General features: G+C 38.5%; 2 protein-coding genes across 6 annotated transcripts; one reads left to right on the plus strand and one right to left on the minus strand.

Moving 5' to 3' along the window:
• Window positions 1-717: 717 nt before the first annotated feature.
• On the plus strand, window positions 718-18,105 carry LOC141430375 (sodium/potassium-transporting ATPase subunit alpha-like). 3 transcript variants are annotated; one of them, XM_074091046.1, is made up of 18 exons: window positions 748-1,256; window positions 2,464-2,613; window positions 4,299-4,471; window positions 4,799-4,969; window positions 6,289-6,418; window positions 6,558-6,794; window positions 7,113-7,328; window positions 7,417-7,437; window positions 7,997-8,187; window positions 9,133-9,304; window positions 9,938-10,086; window positions 11,359-11,560; window positions 12,606-12,760; window positions 13,436-13,622; window positions 14,036-14,275; window positions 14,577-14,765; window positions 15,503-15,620; window positions 15,885-18,105. In XM_074091046.1, the coding sequence occupies exons 1-18, from the start codon at window positions 1,103-1,105 to the stop codon at window positions 15,997-15,999; spliced, it is 2,970 nt and encodes a 989-aa protein (XP_073947147.1). In that variant the 5' UTR covers window positions 748-1,102; the 3' UTR covers window positions 16,000-18,105. The 3 variants fall into 3 exon arrangements, with proteins under 3 accessions (XP_073947149.1, XP_073947147.1, XP_073947148.1); XM_074091047.1 differs by lacking the exon at window positions 4,799-4,969 and having other exon boundaries at window positions 751-1,256; XM_074091048.1 differs by lacking the exons at window positions 15,503-15,620; window positions 15,885-18,105 and having other exon boundaries at window positions 718-1,256; window positions 14,503-14,668.
• Window positions 16,384-24,786, minus strand: olf186-M (Ki-ras-induced actin-interacting protein-IP3R-interacting domain olf186-M). 3 transcript variants are annotated; one of them, XM_074091050.1, is made up of 6 exons: window positions 24,249-24,374; window positions 23,241-23,671; window positions 23,010-23,165; window positions 22,734-22,827; window positions 21,518-21,602; window positions 20,589-20,722 (listed from the first exon to the last, which is right to left on the minus strand). In XM_074091050.1, exons 1-6 carry the CDS (start codon window positions 24,262-24,264, stop codon window positions 20,686-20,688), a joined length of 819 nt encoding a protein of 272 aa, XP_073947151.1. In that variant the 5' UTR covers window positions 24,265-24,374; the 3' UTR covers window positions 20,589-20,685. The 3 variants fall into 3 exon arrangements, with proteins under 3 accessions (XP_073947152.1, XP_073947150.1, XP_073947151.1); XM_074091051.1 differs by lacking the exons at window positions 21,518-21,602; window positions 24,249-24,374 and adding an exon at window positions 24,391-24,786 and having other exon boundaries at window positions 16,384-20,722; XM_074091049.1 differs by lacking the exon at window positions 21,518-21,602 and having other exon boundaries at window positions 16,384-20,722; window positions 24,249-24,371.
• Between the last annotated feature and the right edge of the window lie 771 nt (window positions 24,787-25,557).

The raw sequence follows: 25,557 nt of genomic DNA on the forward strand, positions 1-25,557 counted from the left end.
TGTTGTCATTACACAAAAGGTCATAAGGCATGCCATGCAATAGAGATAATGCATATCTACATGCCCATTCATTATCAATCTTAACAATAATTATCTAACACAATCTGAATCACAATCATTTTCAACCCTTTGTTCTAATGATTATATGCGAGGGTGAAAAACATCTGGTAAATACATCATTAGGTCTAGATAATTTTAACAATATTTAATAGTTATGATGTGTTATGTCATAAATTTGGTAGAATTGTATTCACAGTTTTGATCTAAGCATATTATATACTTTGGAGTTCTATCAATACCTCAAGTTAGATTATGATGATTGAAAATAGATGTTTAAGTTAATGGTAATGCGAAATAGGTTTGACTGATCTTTAAACTTGTCTGTAATTTTAACATAGATTCAAAGGTTAAAATGGTTAGGTATAGGTTAAGATAAGATATCAAAGTACAGTACATAAAGGTTTTTTTTAAAAATGTGAGATGTTTTAATAAACATATGCACGCCCTATATGATATGACACCCATAGATACCCGCAACACGAGTATCACAAGTGCGTTGCCGGCCCTTTGAGAGATTCATAGGCTCGTTTTTAAAGATCCTTAAGTTATATAAAAAAAATGCGGTCCCAGGACGCTGGTTCCATAGTTTAGGTACTTATATTATCCTACTAATATATAAATGCGAAAGTTTCTATGTCTGTTTATTTGTTTTCACTTCTAAACCACTGAACCGATTAATATAAAATTCGGTATACATATATTATTATCTAGTTTGAGTGCCGCGAAAGCACATTGCGATAGTTTTTATCCCGGAAAATTGAGTAATTCCTGCGGGATAGCGATAAACGAATTGTACGCGGACGGAGTCGCGGGCAACAGCTAGTATATTATAAATTCAGTTAACGAGATAATATATGTGTTGGTAGGTAATAGACACAAATGAACATTGTCTAAAGTTGTAAAAACTTTCAAGATCCTATTTAGCCCAATTTATAAACCTAAACTACACGATGTCAGCCAACTAGATTGTCGATGTACCTAATTCACTTTGTCAGCTATTTATGTATGTAATTAACATACACTATCGGTACTATAATTAATAATGGCCATGCGTCCTAGGACAGGAAGTTTCCCGTCTTTATCGGATCTTTTTCGTCCGAACAATCCGAGAGGCCTGAGGTCTAGAGATCTAAGTAGCACTCGTTTGAATTTGCTCAAACAAGAAATAGAGACAGAGGCACATCTTATTCCGTTGCGTAAGTGTTCTTTATTGGCACAACTAGGTAGCGTAATTTTCTGCGACTTGTTTGATGAGCTTGGATATGCGTTTGCGATACGATACATGCGAGTACAGTCGAGGGGATATGTAACTCTGATCTTGACTTGACTAGGTGTACCTACTTACATGTTGTGGGTACGTAAACCGAAAAATAGAGCACGTTTAGTTGCTATACTTTCAGCCGCCTAACTTCGCCTAAAAGTTCATTGCCACGACTAGTAGTGTACCACAAAAACTATAATGGTACAATTCCAATTGAATAGGAACTACACCGTTAAGCGATTCGAACACAATCCGGGAGTAACGTAAAGACGTCGCATAAAAAATGTATCTTAAAAACGCGTCAAAACTGAGTATTAAGTAATGAACTTTTAGGCAGATTTATATGGCGCGTGGTATATACCACCACCACCACCACGGTGGACTACCACCGCCAACACGGTGGACTACCACCGCCACTAGATCATTTAGGAAAACTAGGCATGCGCCTAGGAGCGCAGAATTTTATAGACAGGCGCGGAACTTTTTCATAATACCTGTTCACAACTATTTTTCTTTACTCTCAACACTGTTACTGTACTTAAATATTTCACGGCATAGTCGACAGTAAATCTGTCTCTGGTCCACATCGAATAAAAGTTTGGTAAGTAGGTACTCCTTTCTCATATAAATTAAAGTAGGTATCAGTGTATATAATACAATACAAATACTCTTCGTTGAACACCACAAAGTAAGACAATGAGCTTAAGCAAAAATAAAAAAATACGAAGCAAGGTTGACAATTGGTATTATCGCTTAAAAGCGATCTCCAGGCAACCATTAGGTAAGTATTTTTATTGTTGCATGCAAATACGGTATTTGACAACTCCTGATTTTGCCATATACAGATAGTTTTTAGCGAAGAGAAAATTTAAATCGGTTGAAAATTGGATTTATAGTGATTTTTTGAAAAATCTATATACCTGTCTTTTTCTAAAACGCTTTTCTCTATGCAGCAAGTATGGCGGTACTGGCGTGTGACGTCACATGCCAGTATGTCTTTCTCTGTCTAATCTTGAATTTCAAACCTTTATAACTTTGTTATTTGTAAAGGTAGCTTAAAAATTGTTTTTCTATTCGATAACAGGCATTGTGTAGTTTTAATTTATAAAACATATACAAAATAATCAAATACCGTATTGCAGACGATTTTTATGATTTGTTTGATACTGACCCTTCAAATGGGCTATCGAGTGAGAGAGCAGCAGAGATCTTGGATTACTATGGACCTAACACCCTTACACCGGCGACGCAAAACGGATGGTTGAAAATTCTTTTGAAGTCTATGTGCACAGGTATATAATAATAATAATAATAGTTATTTATTCAGATTATATTATCCATTTTGTTAGTAAGAGCCTTTGCACACAGCGTTTTTTAAACGCGCCATCGATGTGCGTTTGTATCGATACAAACACAATGCGTTGTGAACTGTACAGTCGAGTTCATAAACGTGAGCAAAAATTTGATCAAAAATACCTGAACACGACTCTATTGTTAACGGCGTAGAAGCGTGTTCAGGTATTTTTGATCAAATTTTTGCTCAAAGTTTATGACTCGACTGTACGGCTGCTTTATGAAAAGAAAAACACGGTGTTCTAACTAGTGCAAATTAAGACTAAATAAAATTGAAGTTTGCTTGATCGCCGCGCCGGTTGAAGCTAAGTGCTACCTAGCTTCAACGTCTATACCTACAAGATTAAAAACCGGCCAAGAGCGTGTCGGACACGCCCAAAATAGGGTTCCGTAGCCATTACGAAAAAATTAAGTAATTATATTCTAAGGATTTCGTATTTTATACGGAATCTTCCAAGTTTAGGTATATTTTAGACCTTAGGCTTAGGCTGCTATTTACTCATAAACTACTAATAATTCTCGAGCAAACTTAGCCGTTATAGTTTTCCTTGAAAGTTTGATATACTTACTACCATCCTGAATTTTTTCAAATTTTTCTACCCACCGGTTTAGATTTTAGAGAGGGGGGGGGGACGCTCGATTTTAATGAGAATTTGCACTTAAAGTTGAATATTTCCCAAAAAAATCACTGAATCGAAAAATAGTCTTAGCAAACCCCTAATCGTTTTAAAAGACCTATCCAAAGATACCCCACACTATAGGGTTGGATAAGAAAAAAACACCCCCACTTTACGTCTATGGGAGGTACCTACCCTAAAATTTTTTATAAAATTTTTTAATTGTACCATTTTGTCGGCATAGTTTACCTATATATTCGTGCAAAATTACAGCTTCCTAGCATTGATAGTCCCTGAGCAAAGCCGCGGACGGACAGACAGACATGCCGAAACTATAAGGGTTCCGTTTTTGCCATTTTGGCTCCGGAACCCTGAAAATGACAACTTTTGGAACAGTGACGAGCACCATCGTACGTTTACCTTATATACGTCTACTCGTACCTACTTATCTACTAATTTAGATCCACTTAATGAGGGCTATCGCGTATGAATTCACCCGCTAGAGGCGCTAGTGTAGCGTGAGGTCTCCGAAATGTCAAATCTCATAGTTTTTGGGGTGAGCTACGCGGGTTTATTCATAATTAGAATAACTTTGTGAATATTTTGCATTACCTGAAATTAATTATGGCAATTATGCGTTACGGGGCAATGAATGTCTGTGTTTTGAGACAGTTTTGTATTTCGGAAACTTTTGTCCTCCCTTTTTTTCCGAACAAAACGGGAATACGCAACACTGTGGTTGCTCGATATTTTTATGGTACGGTTTTAAGGTGTATTAAATATGATTTAAATCTAAACTTTGTTTTCACGCCCGTAACAACAGACTTTGAAAGCCACTTAAAAACCTCACGCAACAGTGGCGCCATCTAGAAAGACAAAAAACGATAGCCCTCATTCGAGTGGTGGGATTGACTTGAACTTTGATAGGTACCTACCTATATACTTACCTACATATATATTATTATGAAATGTTGAATAAAAACTAATTAATGTTATTCCTTTTATAGGTTTTTCCATATTGATTTGGTTGGGTGCTCTGCTTTGCGTAGTCGCGTATCTTATTGAAGCGTCAGCGAAACCAAATCCGTGCAAAGACAACTTATTTCTTGGATGTGTGCTCATCGCAGTTGACGTGATTTGCGGCTTGTTTAGTTTTTTTCAAAACTACAAAAGCTCAAAGGTAAGGGTCGACATTTAGACACATCCAAACATCTTAAACTTGCCTTCTGTATGTGTGTGTGTATTAGGCACTTTATCGCACTGAGCCATCACTGCATCTGCTAAAGAAGTTCGTAGGTAGGTACAGTCACCTGCATTAATATCTGCGACAGCGGAGCGTGCAAAAATATCTGCCACGTCCTATCGCCCCTAGAAATAGAATCTACCAGATATTTATACACGCTTACTTTAACTATTTTTAAAAAGCTTTGTGTTCAAGAGAAGTGACATTCGGCCGAGTTGTTTCTAAGTATTTGACGCTAATTACTATCTCATCGCTTTTTCTTAGATAATGAAGACATTCAAAAACATGATTCCGACGTACGCACAATGTATAAGAGATGGTATTCTTAATCCAGAAACTGACGTGAAGAATTTGGTGAAAGGCGATCTCATTCGTGTGCATGCCGGAAATATTGTGCCAGCGGATATGCGTATCATAGACAGCAAGGGATTTAAAGTAAATAGCAGTTAACTTTCAAATATAACTACATTATTTATTTACAACAACAACAAACAATTGGACTTCTGTCTGTCTGGGGGAGACCCACGTCTAACGTTTTTTTTTTATTCGACTAGAGAACGAGCAAGTGGGTCTCCTGATGGTAAGAGATCACCACCGCCCATAAACATCTCCAGGGGTATTGCAGATGCGTTGCCAACCTAGAGGCCTAAGATGGGATACCTCAAGTGCCAGTAATTTCACCGGCTGTCTTACTCTCCACGCCGAAACACAACAGTGCAAGCACTGCTGCTGCACGGCAGGTTTAGCGAGCAAGATGGTGGTAGCAATCCGGGCGGACCTTGCACAAGGCCGTTCTACGGCTGATATGATGATGGTGATTCATTTACAAATCCGAAGTATCGGATGCTTCCCATGACGAACGAAAGTGTAGATTTTATGAATTAAAAATGGAACCGACTTGAAAATAAAAACCTTGAAAATAATTTTCTACCTACTAGTTTGAAGTCGGTGCCTCAGCACGAGCCAGCAGGAGTGGAACTATATAAGTCGTCTACGTAATCTACAGACTATATATTGGGCTTCAATCACTCCTGCTGGCTCGTGCTGAGACACCGACTTTAAACTAGTAGAAAATTATTTTCAAGGTTTTTCAAGTCGGTTCCATTTTTTATTAAAAAAAATTTTTTTCGTACTTTTTAGTGTTTTGTAGCTAAATTGCATCTCACAAAGATTCCATTAAGCTCAAACACAGCGTAGTTATATAATTTTATAACAGAGTACCGGTACATACGGTCTTCTTTATCAGGGTCCAGTTCACCAAATGATACTTTCTGAATGTAAATACTCGACTTGATGTTAAAAATGCCAAAGTCGCTATAGGTGTGCTTTAAAAATTCGAGGGTTGCCCTCGATTTCTCTAAGATCCCATCATCAGATCCTGACTTGGTGTCAATGGGACCACCTCGGAAGTATGACCTTAAGATCTAAAAATGAATTTTGAAATTCGGCTCACAATTGGCGGAGTTATCGCGTAACAAACATACAAAAAAAACATGCACTCGAATCGAGATCCTCCTCCTTTTTTTGAAGTCGGTTAAAAACTACCGTGAGACGTACTTAATTATCAAATAAAATAAACGGTTCACTTACGTGTTCACGGACGTAGTTCACGGTTAGCTTTCCGCTCGAACTGACTTTGAACGGAACCACGAATTGGTACGAAACATGTCGGACATGCCTCGACTATTGATACGTATGACGTGTGACCCATGTATTTTATTTTAATAATTAGGGCTACATCTATTGTATTATAGGTCGATAATTCATCTTTGACCGGAGAGTCCGTTGCGGTGCCTCGATGTAATACTGAGGGTACAGCTAATATGTTGGAGTCACCTAACGTAGCTTTCTTTTCGACACAATGCGTGGAAGGCTGGGCTTTAGGTAAACCATAAGTAATATGTTATTTAGATGCGTTTGAATAGCTTAGTTTAGTAATAATCTAATTTTAATCATAAGTTTATAATCTCAAAGAACGTTATGGTCCTTTGAACACGGTTTTAAGATTCATTATCTTTTTAAGGCATAGTCATTTGTTGTGGAGATTTAACTGCCCTTGGTCGAGTAGCTGGGCTGGCAACCAGACTCCAGCCAGAACCTTCGCCGCTCTCGCGGGAAATATCGCATTTCATGCGATGCATGTCCATTTTTGCGCTCTGCCTCGGCGTGTTCATCGCAGGCGCTTCGCTAGCGCTGGGCTACCCGTTTATGCAGACTACCATCTTCGTAATTGGAATTATCGTGGCCAATATTCCTGAAGGTGAGACTTATTGAGCTTATTTTTTAACTTAAATGATCGGCAAATAAACAAACGGGTTGAAAGACGTGATAATTCAACGAATAAGCATTTAGTTATTCAGTTATTTCAACCGAGACTTAAATTAAATGAGACCAAACTATTGCTAAAATCTCGATGTATCGACCACATTAAAGAATTAACAATATAATAATGAAATTAGAGAATACGCATGTATTTTTTGTTTGTTATATACGAAGGTATATATTTTTGTTGTTAACAAACCGTGTTGTAATTGCTATGCATAGGATTTCTCTATTAAGATCGTTACTTTTCCTAAAGGATTACAACCAACAGTAACAGCGTCACTAACGTTAACCGCACAACGAATGGTCAAAAATAATTGCCTGATCAAAAACCTGGACGCCATTGAAGCTCTGGGAGCCTGCACGACTATATGCTCTGACAAAACAGGGACCCTCACTGAGAACAAGATGTGCGTGTACAATCTGTGGACGTGGAACAAAATTTACTCAAAAACTCAACCAGAATTTGAAGGTAAATAAATAATGTATTTGTTCGTTTGGCTCAAAATAGCGTAACCTAACTCGCCGGAATGCTGATCGTTTTTTGTTTTATTTTTCAGGTGTTTTACATAGTAATCAAGGTACATCTAATCAGGTTTATCTAATTTTTAAATCAACATTTTACTAGCCAATAGACACAAAGGCAATTAATTACATTACTATGCGAAACCATCGACTTTTGATTATTTGATGTTTATATATCGACAAGACTACCTCGTGACGTCTAATGTTGGATTTGTTGCAAGGAAATTGTTATGGGAACCACCCCAGCTAGGGGCTCTGATCTTTACCTAAGTTTCACTGTGGTTTCACGAACATGGCCGGAACTGACCGGACATTGTCTGTTGGCAGCGAGTATCGATCAAATTTGCCAGATGTAGACCTTTCGTTTGACATATGTTAAAGTGTATCAATACGCGAAATAGACGAAGTTCTGCCTAACTCTATAACTCGTTCAGCGATTCTGCTTAAATAGGGACGTTTAGAATAAAGGCACTGTTCTTCTAAAGTCTTAAGTGCACTACCTACTATCTGATGGTAGAGCTTCTTCAGATGACGCGATTTTCGTGCGAATACATTCGCGCGTTTTGAATCGCTTGATTACTTGACTTGACTACCAACACCGATTGTTGCTTATAGCGTTTGCCGATTTAATGCGATGCGGAGCCCTATGCAGCACGGCTACTCTGAACGCCGACGGCAGCGTCCGCGGTGACGCGTCCGAGACCGCTATACTGAACTTTGTGAGCGAATATGACGACGTGAGCGCCATGAGGAGCGAGTTCCCTAAAGTTGCTGAGATACCGTTCAACTCTGTCATTAAATATCAAGTGAGTAGGGATACAAATGATAGAATATTAAGAAATATATGGATTCGCAACCAGAAGAGATATTGATCACAGCAGTAAGTACTTACAATAAGAGGAGTAGAAATGGCATGGTGTAATTTCCTTCCACATTCGATGTCGCCACTTTCACCGCTGTCAATGAGCACATGTGTTCGTATTTTCATAGCTTTAGTAGATTACGGTACTCACGATTATAATGAAATCTTTTTTCAACCACCATCTGCAACAACGCAACAACCCATTTTCTGAGCAAATGTCTGAAACCTACATATATACTGAACTGGCAAAATGATTTTTTTAACCTTTGTCACGTTTTTAGCTCGCATGACATCTCTATTTCTATTCCTCATATTAGTTTTAATCGAGCAACTGTGATTTAGCGCGTAATTCTGTTGGGAAAACCAAGTAAAAGTAACACGGGATTATATTATCGATATCGGGTATTTCTCGAGTTTATATACCTACGAGAAAATTCAATATTGTTAAGAGCGTTTATACCTTCTGAGCTGGCAACGTTGCGTTTTGTTAGTATTTCTCGATTATTCCATAAAAATTAAATGAAAATTAAAAATGCGGTCTGATAGAACTCTTCTTAATATATAAGTTAATGTAGACACATCACGAGTAGACACTCCAATAATCATTCGTGATAGACTTTTATATTCTTTAAAAACGAATTAATGTTTATAAAGAAAATAAAAGTCTATAACGAATAATTATTGGAGTAGATACTTATATATTAAGACGAGTTCTATCAGACCACATTTTTATGGAATGGAATAATCGAGAAAAACATACACACATAACGTTACATTTTTAACGTTAAATTGCCAGCTCAGCAGGTATAAACGCTCTTAAATTCATTCATCACCTTCGTCTCCCCTATTTGACTTCTAGAATTTCAAACGATTAAATTATCCATTTCAGGCAAGCGTACACCTTGACACTAAATTATCAAGATTCATTGTGATGATGAAAGGAGCACCTGAAAATATAATTTCTCGTTGTGATACAGTCGCCTTCGGCAAAAAAACAATAGTCTTGACCAAAGAAATGAAAGATGCTGTTGACAAAGCTGCAGTTAATATGGCTAAATCTGGTAGGTCCATTCCAGCCTTCATTACAAAAAACCCTTTTAAAGCCTTGAAAATTCAAATCATCATTATCATCCCAGCCTAGGTGTATACGTCACACTGCTGGGCACAGGCCTCCTCTCAGATTGAGAGGGCTTATGCCATGGTTCCCACGCGGGCCCAGTTCGGACTAGGAACTTCACCCACACCAGCTTCGCTTGGCTTTGCAGGTTTGTTTTGATTTCCTCACGATGTTTTCTTTCATCGCAAAATCGTGGTCAATTTCGAATGTAATTTTGCACATGAATTTCGAAAAACTCACAGGTGCGAGCCCGGGTTTGAACTCAAAGTCCTCTGCTGGAGTGGCCATCTTCAAACCACTAATCCACCACAGCCATTAAACACTAGGCCACCACGGCTATTCAAGTGGAACAGTGCAATGCCTCGAGTAGCGATCACGAACCGAAAGACGTAGCGCCTCCCGCTAGGTGGACTGACGACATCGTGAGAGTTGCGGGCAACCGGTGGATGCAAGAAGCGAGTTGTCTTTCATTGTGGCGTTCTAAGACGGAATCCTGTGTTCAGCAGTGGACGTCTTCCGGCTGATAAGGATGATGATGAGTGCAATGGAGATAGAACAGCCGCTGCTTTGGTTACAGGTCAAAGGATTCTCGCTTTTGCCGATCTCGTGCTAGACCAGCGCAAGTTTCCACTGAATTACGAATTCAATGCAGACGATGCTAATTTTCCGTTAGACAATCTACGACTGCTCGGGGTCATGGGTCTGATGGATCCACCTAGAAGCGAGGTAAGACATGCGCCGCTATATTTATATTAATGGATTAGGTACACTCTTAGATAAATAAAGAAAAATAGGATTTGTCACTTAGTTCCTTCGTGTTCAACTCTGGCTACACCGTTAAGCGGCAATTACACTGAGTCGTTCGCCGCATGCTGCATGCGGCGAACGCAAAAGTGTAAAGGACACGGTAGTCGGCCGCATTCGGCGAGCGACAGCTGCCACCGCCTTAATATGGCCGCCGCAGTAGACGGACAGACTAATGTAAAGGCGACACTCGTTCGCCGAAGTAGTTTGAAACAAATTCGGCGACCGCATTAGGTGAACGACGCAGTATAATTGCCTTTTTAGTTGGTAGGTACCTATATCTAAAGGATTTGTGCGTATCGCAAAAAAAATTCGTTAACTCTGTAATGGGACATTCATCTTTAAAAAAAAAAATATGGGCCAATTAACACCAAGTGGCCTGGTCCTAAACTAAGCAAAGCTTGCACTAACTAGGCAACGGATAATCATATAGGTACTTTTAATGATATACCTAAATAATACTTATAAACAAAACGTCCACGACTCGAGAACACACATTCGTATAATTCATACAAATATCTGCCCCGACTGGGGATCAAACCCGGGACTTTCTTTGTCTCAAATCAATAAACGGAACTTCTATGCAAAAATTCACATGTAAATCCAACGGCTTGAGTTGTTCTAAGTTGGCTTGGGTCAACGCATTTCGGACTCGGGGGAGTCCGTCACAGGACGGGACGAAGAGGAGGAAGGCGCGCCCTACATCCTAGCGCGTCTCCGAGGTGTGTCGCCTAATGATGAACTGCCGTTGGCGAGGTCGCAGAAGTAGGTAAGCCACAAGCGTTCCTGTGGCCGTGCCGCCATGCGATGAGGCGGAATTTCCGGGGAGTTTTTAGTGGGTATGCCGGGGCCCTATGTTCTGGGAGTCCAACATACCCGTCCCGGTCCCCCGGCCGGGCGGAAAAAAAAACGGTCAACGAATTTATGGCCATCTGTACAAATAATCAATTATGGGACAATTGACACCAATTGAACTAGACCCAAATAAGCAAAGCTTGTAGTAGTACTACAAGCTAGGCAAGGGTACTAGGCAACGGAGAAACATACTAATATACCAAAGCCAAAACCGCTATATATCTATCTAAATATCTATTATTCATACAAATATAATCGTTCCGACGGCATCGAAGCGGGACCTCAAGCTTCATACTTAGTTCTTCTCTAACCACTTGTCTATCGGTCGTCAAACCTTAGGTTCGGTCAGCAATCCTTCGCGTTCGCGAAGCCGGCGTGCGTGTGATGATGGTGACAGGCGACCACCCGGCGACGGCGCTCGCGGTGGCCGGCGCGGTCGGCATCGCCACCTCGCCGCGCTGCCACGTCATCACCGGCGCCGAGCTGAGGAGCATGACGCCAGACCTGCTCGACCGGACGCTCGATAAATACTACGAGATTGGTACGGTATCAACCACTAGGACCGACAACACCTTTCGACACTGCACGATTGACGTAAACCCACATTGACAAGGAAAGGAACCACGGATTGGTTCCAAACATGTCGGGCATATCTCTGCTATTAATAGCGTACGTGAGTGACCCGTTACGGTGAAGGACAAAATCGTGAGGAAACCTGCACAAACCAGCGAAGTAATTCAATGGTGTGTGTGAAGTTCCCAATCCGCACTGGGCCCGCGTGGGTAACAGCCCAAGCCCTCTCATTCTGAGAGGAGGCCTGTGCCCAGCAGTGGTACGTATATAGGAAGGGATGATGATGATGATGATGATGAGTGACCCGTGTCCTAATATTATGTGTGTCTCACGGTAGTTTTAATTCAAAGATAGCGCAATTAGCTTGTAGTCGTAATCGTGGCTAAACTCTAAACCAACAATAAATGTGAACGATTTCTACGCCGCGAAAAGCTCTACTTAGAGGTAGGGAGGACTTGCAGATCCTACGAGTAAGTCATAAAGGTAGTCAAGGCTCGCTATATGTTCAACAATTAAGAAGTTTATATACAAGCGTAGTTACAATTGTTTTGATCAGATTACATTAAGGGGCTGTTTCACCATCCATTGATTAGCGTTAACAGACGGTTAAATGTGATGCCGTCTCCGTCTATTCGAACAAAACAAATAGAGACGGCATCACACCTAACCGCCAGTTCACACTAATCAATGGATGGTGAAACAGCCTCTAAGTATTGTAGTTATAAAGCGAACTTTCGACTTTGGCCCTATAATTTATCTCATTAATTGTTAAGACCTTAGAACAGGTTAAAACAGATAATGTTTCTAGATTAAACATTGCGTGTGGCAACATGATATTAACACATTGCGTTGCATTGCAAGTGACGTTGTGTGTGCTGGGAGCTAAGTAGGGGGCCTTCTGACGGTTGACGTCTGGTTGCTATCCTTTGTAAATATCTTGAGTTATATTAACAGTAGATAATACTCTCTAGGCCACTGTTTTCGCTGATTTGATCTATGTCTTGTCTTACAAGTGTTCGCAAGAACTTCACCGACGCAGAAGCTGCAGATAGTGGAGGCGTGCCAGCGCAGCGGCGGCGTGGTGGCGGTGACGGGCGACGGCGTCAATGATGCGCCCGCGCTGCGCCGTGCTGACATCGGCATTTCTATGGGCATCACTGGCTCACAAGTACTTAGACAGTTTACTTATAAATAGCCGACTATAGTAAACAGTCAGTTAGTAGGTACGAAACGGATGATGGAGGTTGTAAATCACATCAAGATGGCCTTTACGAAACCTTTGAATGCTATATCTAGTTATATAGTGCCTGCGTTAGCCTTCAGCTTCCATCGGAGTAAAGTGAGGATATATTTTGGTGCGCTATCAAAATTACCTTGACAACAGATTTTGGCGAACCTCGCCAATGGCCGTTTGAAGCACTGGGGCACTCTCTACCCCCAGCGGCGTCTTTAGCCCATGTAGCGCCCGTGTGCAATTATTACTTTAGCGCCATCTAGGAAGCGCGCGGTCAAACACGGCCGGCGCCCCTAACACCGCTGCGCCCGTGTGCAACGCACACCCTGCACTATAGGTAAAGACGCCTCTGTCTAACCCAAGGGTGCATCTAGTACAAGAAGGATACCTATTTACAAAACTGCGAAAGAACTGGACTACTAAGTAAAAACTACTTTTCTGAGACCTGACAAGACTATACCTATATAGACAGCAAAAAAAGAATCCCTCTTGTCCCCTACACAATAACCCAAACATGAGTTCTAAACGTAGGGTGCAAAGTCATTGCTATTTCGAATTATGTACCTACTTAGTTCAGTGCTAGCTAAATATTGTGTTTGACTATTCCAGGTGTCAAAACAAACAGCGGACATAATTTTAATGGACGATAATTTCGCCACCATCGTGACGGGAATAGAGGAAGGCAGGAAGATATTCGATAATCTCAAAAAATCCATATGCTACATACTCATTTCGAATGTGCCAGAAATTGTTCCAGTGTTAATATTTATTTTGTTCTCAATACCGCTACCGTTGGGTATGTAATTCGTTGCTGTACCAATTATGCACTCTATAGTGTGTAAACTGGTATGGTGTACCTGAATATATTTTAAACAAACGTAAGACAAGGCTTTTCAAATGGAATTAGAAAGTAGAAACGTTATTGAAATTTTTAATTTAATGTCGACTTCATATTATGCAGATGTCAAGTTTCATCATAACAATACAATAAATAATATCTACGGCAATATCTGCGTGTGGTGTTGCAGATGTTTATGGGCGGTGGTGATCTCTTACCATCAGGAGACCCATTTGCTCGTTTGCCATACAGTCGATAAAAAAAAAGGATCGAGTCACTGTTTTTTTTTTTCATGCAGGAACGGTTATTTGGGTCCAATTTAATTGATTTCCGAATAGCTTTAAAATATATCTATCTGCTAATAATTTCAGGAGTTATGACTATCCTATGCGTCGACTTAGGCACGGATATGTGGCCCGCAGTGTCTTTGGCGTACGAGGAAGCTGAATCCAACGTGATGGCTCGTCGGCCGCGAGGCAAGGACCCGTTGGTATCCGGCCGGATGGTTCGACTTGCCTACGGACATTTGGGACTTGTGGAAACCGCTGCTGGACTGACCGCCTACTTCATAGTTATGGCTGAGCATGGCTTCTATCCACCTATTTTGTTCGGTAATTTTTGTCATGTAGTTGCAAGCTTATATTTAACTACACCTGTTTAAAGTCAATTGTCACCATCTACGTACGTGGGTACCTACCTACTCCTCGGATTAAATGACGAAGCAATTAATAACAAAAAGTGTTAAAAACTATCTGCATTTAATCACTCGCATAAAAATAGTGGATTAAAAACCGACAAAGACATTTAACTGTTTAACAATGTGTGTCCTGTTTTCTAGTAAAAATACGAGGTTAGTGGTGAAACTGGGCAGATTCGTTCCTGCGAATTAAGTATAGGTACGGCCCTTTATAGGAATAAGGGAGCGTTGGGACAACCCAGCAGTAAGCGACCTGCAAGACTCGCTGGGCCAGGAGTGGACGTATACGGAACGCGCGGAAGTGCTCCGGGCAAGCCAGGCCGCATACTTCGTGGCAGTAGTCATCACACAGATGATGAACGGGGTCATTTGCAAGACTAGATACAATTCGCTATACCATGTTGGTGAGTATTTGGTCAAAATAAATCTGTACTGACTCTGTACTTAATGAGTATTAGCTTGTTGCCCGCAACTCCGTCTGCGTAAAATTCCTTTATCGCTATCCCGCGGGAACTGCAGAGCTACTGAAACTCGAAGTTCGTGTCGTGCAGTCCCTCTGACACTTATACTATTTAATACGAGAGCGAGAGTGACGGTACGATACGAACTTCGAGTTTCGTAGTAGCCCTGCTGTGCAATTTTCCGGGATATAAACTATCCTCCTATGTCTTTATCCGGGACTCAAACTATCAATACCTGTATCGAATTTCATCTAAATCGGTTCAACTCAACGGTTTAGACGTGGAGGAGTAACAAAGAAATAAACAGACTTAAAAACTTCCGCGTTTTTAAGATTAGTGGGATAAGATAAATTACTGTAAGTACAGTCACCAGCATTAATATCTGCCACAGCGGAGCGTGCAAAAGTATCTGACACGTCCCGCCATAGAAATCGAGTCGTATCAGATATTTATGCACGCTTGTTATTATGTCAGATATTGGTGCTGGTGACTGTATCAGTGTTTTTTTTAACTTGGTGTAAAAATCATGTATTTACCTACTTACATTTGTTTTAATAGAAAAACTAGTTAGGTATACTAAATGAAAAAAATTTAATGTCACTGGCCTACTTTGATGAAAAAAAAATGTTAGAAACCGTTGCAATGATTATGAATTTATGACACTTATGTTACCATTTCAGGAATGAAAAACAGAGTTCTTAACCTGGGACTGGTGTTTGAAATAATCATAGCGTGCATAGTATGTTACTGTCCCGGGATCAACAGTTTCTTCCGAGCCTACCCCTTACGAATACAGTGGTAAGCACATAGTACAGTCGAGTTAATAAACTACTCTATTGTTATCGGCGTAGAAACGTGTTCAGATATTTTTGATCAAAATTTTGCTCACAAGTTTATGAACTCGACTGTACTTTACCTACTACTTATATTTGAATAAAGATTTATTCTGACGATGCCGAATAAAAAAAATAACGTCAACTGACATGAAAAAAGTTTAGTTTAATCTTTATGTCTGAATTTGCCTTATTTCAACTTGGAACTTATAAGTTTTAAACTCAACAGGTGGTTTCTGGCTGTACCCTTTGCGGTCTTTATGTTTTTCTTCGACGAGTTCCGGAAGTATTGTATAAGAAGAGAGTTATTTGGTGGCTTTTATAACATACTGACATACTATTGAAGTAATGTTTTAAAAGCCGTGGTGACCTAGTGGTTTGACCTGTCGCCTCTCAAGCAGAACCCCGAACCCTTCAAACCCCGGCCCGCACCTCTTGAGTTTTTCGAAATTCATGTGCGAAATTACATTTGAATACCACGATCTTTACGCTGAAAGAAAACATCGTGAGGAATCTTGCACACACCTGTGAAGTAATTCAATTGTATGTGTGAAGTTCCCAATCCGCACTGGACCCTACGGAACTACGGCCCAAGCCCTTTCATTCTGAGAGGTCTGTGCCCAGCAGTGGGACGTAAATAGGCTGGGATGGAATGTTTTAACAATCGAATAAGTAAAACTGAGTAAAAATGTTATCAATAATTTCGTAGAACAAAATAAAACAAAATATTCAAGACATGAGCTATTTTATTTGCCACGAATTTTGATCCCGCACTTGATAGGTACTCAGTTCACCTTAAGTCATACATAAGTAACTACTAATTAAAAATGAGCAATAATTAAAACACTGCATCACTCGGGTCACTAGAAATACGTCAAAGGTACAATAATTATGATACTACTAGTGACTGTTTTACAATGTTCATCTAACTACGTACCTACCAGTTTAAGTAAGGCACAAATAAGATTTAAGTCATTTAAGTAAGACTCCGTCATCTAAATACTTTTCGACGTTCCTTACAGTAAGTGGCATAAGTATATTAGTATCAGAAAATAGTACGACATCAATAAACTGGTTAAATAGTTTCGAAGTTAGGTAAATAAGTTCATTATACGTCAGTTCATTCATGATAATTGTAAATTACAGGACACATCGATTTAATTTATCTACATAGTATTTTCCTACGCTATCTATGGTTAAATAATGAGGGCTAAAAGACAGGCGAAACATCGCTAGATGGCGTTAGTATCGTGAGGTTATACTTACTAGCAGCAGCAGCTTACTAGCATGCCACTAATGAGCATGCTCATGGACTGTTTACATTTGCTAGCAATAAGCATGCTAGTTTTGAATATGCTCCTAACTAAATAAGCATGCTCAAAACAAACACTCCGATACACATGCCTTTTGATAGCATGCTCCTGTCAGTTCAATGTCAGTGTTACCACGGCAAAATAATTACAGTGTTCTACGGCTTTCAGGCCAAAAATCTCAAAATCCACGGCCTACGGCTGCAACCCTGTGGCCGTTACAGATTTTCGCAAATTCAACGGTAGTCAATTAATTTATTTATAAAAAACTCACTTTTAATAACTTTTTTTTTGCTTGCAACTCTTGTGGCACTACCAATACTAGCATGCTCATTAGGCAAACGCGTTCACACTTGTTTATTACCTTTCCCCCTACCACCCCCGCATCAACTAGCATGTTCGGAAATAGCAGGGCCAGCTATGTGCTATTAGAAAGCATGCCACTAAAAAGCATGCTCGATAGTAGCATGTCCTGTTCACACATGCTAGTAGGTAGCATTTGCTCGATAGTAGCATGCTCTCGTGCTACTAATGAGCATGTGTAACATGGGCCTCACTGTCTTGCTTGCAATTGACTAATAACTAAATGAGCCAATTGCAAGCAAGACCGTAACGTCAAAAAAACCTTACGATACTAACGCCATCTAGCGATATTTCGCCCGTCTTTTAGCAGTCATAGTGCGACGATCCCTGTGATACTTGCAATAATAGCTGTTATAGAAAGATAAGAGATATCAAAATGTCGATGATTTTCTTTGACGAAAGTTTACATATTGTCACAGGGTTCATCGTAAAATGACTACCATACAATACACTAAAGTATATTTTGAAGGGGAATTTGCGACTGGCCTCAAATTATTTAAATTATAATTACCATAACCGAATTATTCTAGCTAACAGAAATGAGCGTGAGCGTGAACATGACATCTAATGCGTGATTTTATCAATTAGCATTACTTATGTTTATAAATCACAATTATATTGCACATAAAATATTATATTTATATTACTATGTCAAAATCAGGAATCAAATTTAAACACACACAGCCGAAAAGATCTAAGTGTATAAAATTAAGTATAGTATAAGTACTTCTACATGGCATTTCAAACAAGGGTAACGTAATCAGGCAATTAAATATGCGTACCTAAAAGAAATGTAAAGGAGATTCATTGTCCAATCAGGTCGATTTTTTAACTATTGATAGCTAATCTTATTTTATATCAAAGAAAGGTAGTCTTAAGCTTCCTTTATGTCATATTCGTAAGTTTAAACAATAAAAATGGTGCAATTTAACAAAATATAACATTATTTAACCTACAATAACACAACATACCTTTTATAATAAATTAAGAGACATAAATAAATTACTCAAAATCAAAAACCAGCGTTACGTAAGCATACCGTCGGAAAAACACATTAAAAATGTAGGATAACATAAAGCCTCTCTTCCTCAGATATCACTGGAATGCCGTAGTTAGTAGATACAATTTTCATTCTAAATTAACTTTTTTATGACTACCACTTCATTGATAGGTATATTTATATTGAAATTTTGCCAACGATAAACTAATAAAATATGATTTTTGATAAAATTGGCACTCTGTTAAATATTTCAACAAATCCACTATTAAGTACCCTATTGATAATATACAATTAAATATAAAGATCTAGTACATTTTATCATCTAATAACCACTAAATAACTTTATGTAGCTTTTAATATAATACGATTTTTTGTACGATGACTTAATAAATCTCTAGTATTCTTATACCGAGGCAAGTATTATGCGAAAACTTTTAAGTAACTGCTAAGTTAAGTTAATATTGGTTATTTGGAGTCTTTTTGTATTTTTTATTTCAACTCCAAATTTGTTACTTTTACGGTCATCCCGTAAAACCAATGAGATCGATCGATGAGAGCGAAACATAGATGTCGCTAGGGCTGCTGCTTAAGTAGCGTAGTAGAAAACAAGTAACCTGAGATATGGGTGCATAGGAGAAATTCGTCTGTACTCCTATCCAGTGGTAGTGTAGGGGTATGGCACGCAGCACGGAATGCTGAAGACCTGGGTTCGATTCCCAGCGCTGGTCTCTTTTTCTGTGCATCCATGTCTCAGTTTGTATTTTCGATATGGTTGCTAAGTTAAGGTCGAGATAGTTCACTTTTAAGTTAAAGTTTGTACATAGATAGGTAATCAAAACACTAAGTACTACACTGGTGCAAAATGTCAGACTGTTAGTTATTCCATTCAATAAACAGAAAGCAGAATTCTTTCAGCAAACAGACATGTTTTTTACCAAAATGCAGGCCCCTCTTTTCTATTTAACACTTTAAAACATCTAGTATATCAGTTAAAGACGACCTTGCCAACATGATATAGTACCTCTATTATATTTAAATATAAAACAATTGATTTCAGTTTACATGATAAAATAATCAAGGCATCCAATCCAGTTGGCTAGTTAATTTGCTTTTAAATATTATATGCTACGAGAATTCTGTTTTCTGCAATAAGCTCACAATTATTCTTTGTCTCTCTTAATTTCAGTGTGTCACACAACTTGACCCTGTAGTCTTATAAATTCTATCACTAAAAATGTAAAGATAAACTACCTACTGTTTTTCAAATTCAATGTACGTACTTTGTAAAGTTATATCAAAGTTGAACAAAACTCAAAAAATTAGCAAAAAAAAGTAGAAATTACTGAATTTACGTCTTTAAATGCAGTTCTACTTCTTCAAAGCAATATCGGGTACAAACACTTTGCTCTACTTCTAAGCTGGATTTGGCGTTGAAAAGATCACAATCTGAATGAATGTTCAAAAAAAATTTGATATGTATGTAATGTGCAAAATATAAATAAATGTTTAAAGCTTGAAGCAAGATAAGTATACGATAAAATCTGAACGATTTGTCGCAGTTCCGGCTAAGTTTGGGGTCTAGATTTCAACAGTAAAGTACCACTAAATTTAATACTCTTCACTAAATTTAAGGGTGAATCCCACTACATAGTACGACTCAAGCAAATCTAGACAGGCCTGTAATATTTTTACAGAGCTTGCTATTAAGGGTCGCTCTTTAGTTATTTTATCTCCTTACTGGATTCCAATTATTTTATACACATAAAAGATAACATGTTTATAGTAAACTGCAAATGTGTTGTCTTTAAAAAAATATGTCCATGGTCATATACATATTTATTAAAAAGATAAGTGAACATCATCTACAAACTTTATTAATTAAAATAATAACCCGCAGTACTTGCCTGTTCTACCTTCGACAAGAAACGCAACACAAAGGCAACATACTTCATATTTTTTAGAAGGGACAAATTCACCAACGACATTTTGAACATTTAGGAATCGTTGGTGCTGCTAGACATCACGATTGCACATAAATGATTATTCTAAAAATTATATGCGATTAACCAAAAATTACGACTATACTCGTATTATGATTATGAAATGTTGTTCAACAACTTTTTCTACAGACTTTTGAAGCGACAAATTTAGCTAGCTAGGTTTGATAAATACAACTTTCGGTCAGATTGAAGCTTGTTCAACAAACTTCAGCCATAGTAGTGACAAGTTAGTTGTGGCGCTGACGCACCGCGACGATATGGGCTGCTAACGGACTGCGCATATCTGCGATCGAGTGCCGAGCCTTCATCATGGCCTCCTCTCGGCACACGTCGTCTTGCAGGATACAGTCCATAATTTTAGCTACAATTGTCGACGGTGGAACATGCGGATTCCCTGAAATTAGGTACATTATGACTGTAAATTGTCGCAATAAGTGAAAGAATAGAGGGGATGTCCCAGAAGCACACATACTTCTATGCAGGAGTTCATATATTTTTGGTTATATAATTCGAAATCCAAGTCCCAGTGACATGCCACTGGTGAGCAAGTGATCTTTGTATTGCAGTAATTAATTACTGCTTGGAAGGTGTTGAAATAGACACCCAGATCATTACCTCGGTTGATTAATCACACTGTTGATCTATATGACTGTTAGTAATTTTTAACGCTTTTTATCTACTGTAGTATATATGAGTCTATATGAGTATATGTTTATCAGCATGTATGTATACTCCTGTATGGACTTCCTGTCACTTTATCTAAAAATATTTATTTTTGAAAAGTGAAAGGACTGAAAAAAGCCGTGGTGGCCTAGTGGTTTGACCAATCGCCTCTCAAACAGAGGGTCGTGGGTTCAAACCCCGGCTCGCACCTCTGAGTTTTTCGAAATTCATGTGCGGAATTGCATTTAAAATTTACCACGAGCTTTGCGGTGAAGGAAAACATCGTGAGGAAACCTGCACAAACCTAGCAATTCAATGGTGTGTGTGAAGTTCCCAATCCGCACTGGGCCCGCGTGGGAACTATGGCCCAAGCCCTCTTGTTCTGAGAGGAGGCCTGTGCTCAGCAGTGGGACGTATATAGGCTGGGAATGATGATGATGAAAGGACTGAATGGTGTCCGTATTTTAATAACATTAGTATGAAAGGTTAATGTTATGTAAATATATAATACAGTTATTATACTTACTGCACAGCTATTTCAGGTACTTGATGCGACATATGACTGGTCGAAGGAATTACCTTCATGAAACGGCAAACTGGTGTGCAGTGGTCTGTTAGTAAATTTAGTACATTGCATTGTTAGTAGCATTAGTCATTGTTATGATTCCAGCACCAAAAACATATTTATTGCGATAAAGTTATTTATAATATGATATTCATAATGTAAATAAGTATTTGCCTTTCTTACTTCTACACCAACTTTGTTAGATTTTGTTATAGCCCAAAGCCCATTGCATTAAATTCTAGCACTCAATATTATTGTTATTGTTACTTTGTAAGTTAAGCAAACAAATAAATTGTTTATTTACATGCTTCCACAAACTCTGTACATTTATTTACTTATGAAATAAATTACCATTAACTCTTAGATTAGGACCATGGCAATAATTGTTATTATGCTTGTGACACTAGTACACTATCATGGATTTAGCAAATACAACCTTATCATATTTGTAGCTTAGAATATGTACTAAAATAGTATGTATAGGTATGCTAAATAGATAGGTGTGCATATTGAAAATAATTCAAATTATGTAAATTAATATGTTATAGTTATACTGTTCACTCCAAAATACATCACATCTAGTGATGGGCATGGAAGGTGCAACACCGCGAAATCCTAATATGACAATTAGTAAGTTGGCACAAAAGAGATGGCAAATAGTATTATTCATATAATCAGCCTTCCTTTTCTGATTTAATGATTAGGATATCCTGCAAAGCAATTCAATGGTGTGTGTGAAGATCCCAATCCGCACTGGGCCCGCCTGGGAACTACTGCCCAAGCCCTCTCATTCCGAGAGGAGGCCTGTGTCCATCAGTGGGAAGTATAAAGGCTGGGATAATGATGATTAGCATATCAACCAATTTATAATGGCAAATATCTTCGCTTATGTTCTTCAGTTTATTTAGTGTGGCTTTGGACATTGTGATTTAAAGATATTTGCTTAGTATTTATTCTGACAAGTTTGGCGTGAGTTGTGGACTTTCAGTATAGGTATACTTACTACAATAAGGAACATAGAGGTTCTCTTTGAACCCTGTAGCACCAATCATTGATCATATGTATACATGGCTGCATTGCAATTTAATACCATTGAATTAAGGTTAGAGTGAAGACTATTATCAGTTGCTTATAAAAGTGATAAAATGTAACCTTTCCAACATAATTAAAGACTCACCAGTCAATCCTCGATATCCAAAAACGCCACAATCATGCATGCGCATAGAATGTTGCTCATCTTTAATAAACTTATCAGTACTTATGCCTTTTAGCTGAAAATAAAATAAGCAAGTACCCATAAATATTAAGTTACAAAGTAAGATGGCAATGGGACTAGTCACTAATAACATTAATTTTAATGTTAAGTAGGAATATAATAAAATAATCTTATTAGTAGGCAAATTTCATGTTAAATAACCAAAGTAGGTAGGTATTTGTGCAGGTACACACTTACTTTTGAAGGGACTAAAAATCTATCAGGTATCCTTTGTAGTTTCTGTTGCCTTTCGCTGGGACCAAACCCAAGTGCTAGCAACACCGACTCTGCATCCACTTTCCTTGCACCCAGCACATTTAGTACAGAACTACCACTGGATCCACTTGCATCAGACTGAATGTAAAAATAAAACATTAAACCGTAATTATTCTATATTAAAAAAAAAAATGTTAATTTATTAATAGGTACCTGCAGGGAATAGTCCCTTAGAAGAGGATTTTTGAGCTTAGGTGAGTATCCTTCAGACTGAACAGAATGATCTCTCTGTAATCGTTTTCTTATGTTGCTTGGTGGGGCACTTGTGAGCACTCCACTCTCCAGGGATTTCCTCTTCCATTCTTTAGGGCTAGGAACATCTAAGTTCTGTTCATCTTGTACTTCATCAGTGGCTTCCACAACTGTGTTCTCAGTGACAGATTCCTCTGCTTTGCTGTCATCTGATTTCACATCACTAGTTTTTCCATCATCTGGCTTCTCAGGCGTATTTTCAACATCATCAGCAGGCAGTGAGTCTAACCACTGCTGCACAGGACTGCTGCGGCGCATGTCGTCAAGAACTCCACTAAGCCACCCTCTAACCTTCCGTTCTAATATAGTAGATACTGACTCATTAAATGTGTCTGCAAAAATATATACAAGTTTCAAGCAGAGTTGCACAGGATAATTTAATGATGGTTATAACTATACCTATGTATGATAATATGCATAATGTCATTGGCATTGCATTGTGTGTATTCAAAAAAGAAAAATGTAACAATAAAACTAAAAATAAATTTATATTCTTGGATAGTAATTAATAAACAACCAAATAATTATTCAATAGAATCTTGAGACTATATTTCCTACCCTGGTTTCAAGTTGCACAACACTCCATTCATAGGCCTTGATTTTAACAAATTACAATTTTGGCTCACATAACATCAAAACAATTTCTAAACCAGAACTAAGTTACTTAACCCAATTAGACAAGTATGAAATGTTTCTGCAAAAGTACTTTATTTTAATATTTAACAACTGGTAATTTATACAAGAGCTTCACAATCAATACAAACATTAGCGTTAATAATCAACAACAATTGTGTAACTAAACAGGCTAAACAAATGGAATGAACCACCGCGAGACAGCACAAGGAGTTCATTGTTTCGGCTACAAACAGGATTGGACGATTATTTTACGCTGATTCTGATTAGACCAACCTTGCTTGGAATCCATCCTCTAGCAGATTCAAGGTATCGCAGCATGCAATATGAGAGGATACTGGTATGAAATAGACGTGCAAGATAACGAAGCTCACATATACTTGTTTGTTTTTTTAAATAGAGAGTGGACAAGGCTTACCTGTAAATATTTATTTAATTTGAAATAATAATTGCCATTATTTGGTTTTGGGCTTGCTGAAAATAGAACTCTTCACACTCGATATAAGTAGGTGTGTCTACTTATAGCAACTGGTTAATAAACACTGACTGAAACGTCTGAAATATGAAGATTGATGCGAAATTAATTTGGTTTGATGCACTGCACTGGCACTGGCTGGGTACTTAACTTGAGCAGAGTAGAGAAGTTTAGTTTAGTGGTGAGTTGAGTGGTGGTGGGTGAGGTGAGGTGAGAAAATAACACGATATAATTAGTGTTGCCATACATGGCGATAAAAAGACCCGAAACGCTGTTGAATTGATTGTTTTTACTATAAATTTAAGCATACATTCAAGTAACCACTCGGCACTGTATTTTTTATGCCACTGACTGATAGCAAGTAATCATTTCCACCAATTTAGCTTTAGCTGGATTGACAAGTGACTGTTAACAATAAGTGCGGCCACATGCAGTCGCTCGTCGCTCGTTTGCGGCGATAAATCTGGTCACGTGACCCCATTTTGACTGTGATTTTGAATTTCCCGCGACTCAAAAATGTAGCGTCATGTCGCCGCGTCGATCAACAGCGACAAGATGGCTACTTGCAGGAATGATCTTGGTCTTGTATTGGAAGCTGATTTCTTAATCTCATTTAGTAACAGTCGTGGCAGTGGTACAAATAAAGGAAATTGGTTATAAAAATAAAATAAGTGTATTTGCCGAAATTGTTTTTTTTTTCAAGCTATAAAGCTCAACATTTTCAGCTTTATCGCTATATGTCAGGTGACCAGATTTGACGCTTGAAACGAACGTCGAGCAACTTGCATGTTGCCGCGCCTTAACAGTTGTAACCCTGAAATAGTAAGGACGTTTTTCGCGATGTAAGTACCTAAATTTTTAAATTTTGTTGTTTTTCATCCCTCAGCTGTCATCGAACGGAAGCGAAATTTTCACGGAAATCCATCGGAAATCTTTATCTTCCCCAAAGAGTAAGATATTCCCGTGTCAACTATTCAGTGGTTTTTAGGTTTCCGTATCCGAATCTGAAGGTCCCAAATGGAGCCCTATATTGCTGTCACCTTAGATGAATGATTGGTCTCGCGCGCTCGCTTGACTAGATACCGCCGGCGTACTTGTCAAATGCGGCAA

This window comes from Choristoneura fumiferana, chromosome 8 (assembly GCF_025370935.1).
Source record: "Choristoneura fumiferana chromosome 8, NRCan_CFum_1, whole genome shotgun sequence".
NCBI lineage: Eukaryota > Metazoa > Arthropoda > Insecta > Lepidoptera > Tortricidae > Choristoneura > Choristoneura fumiferana.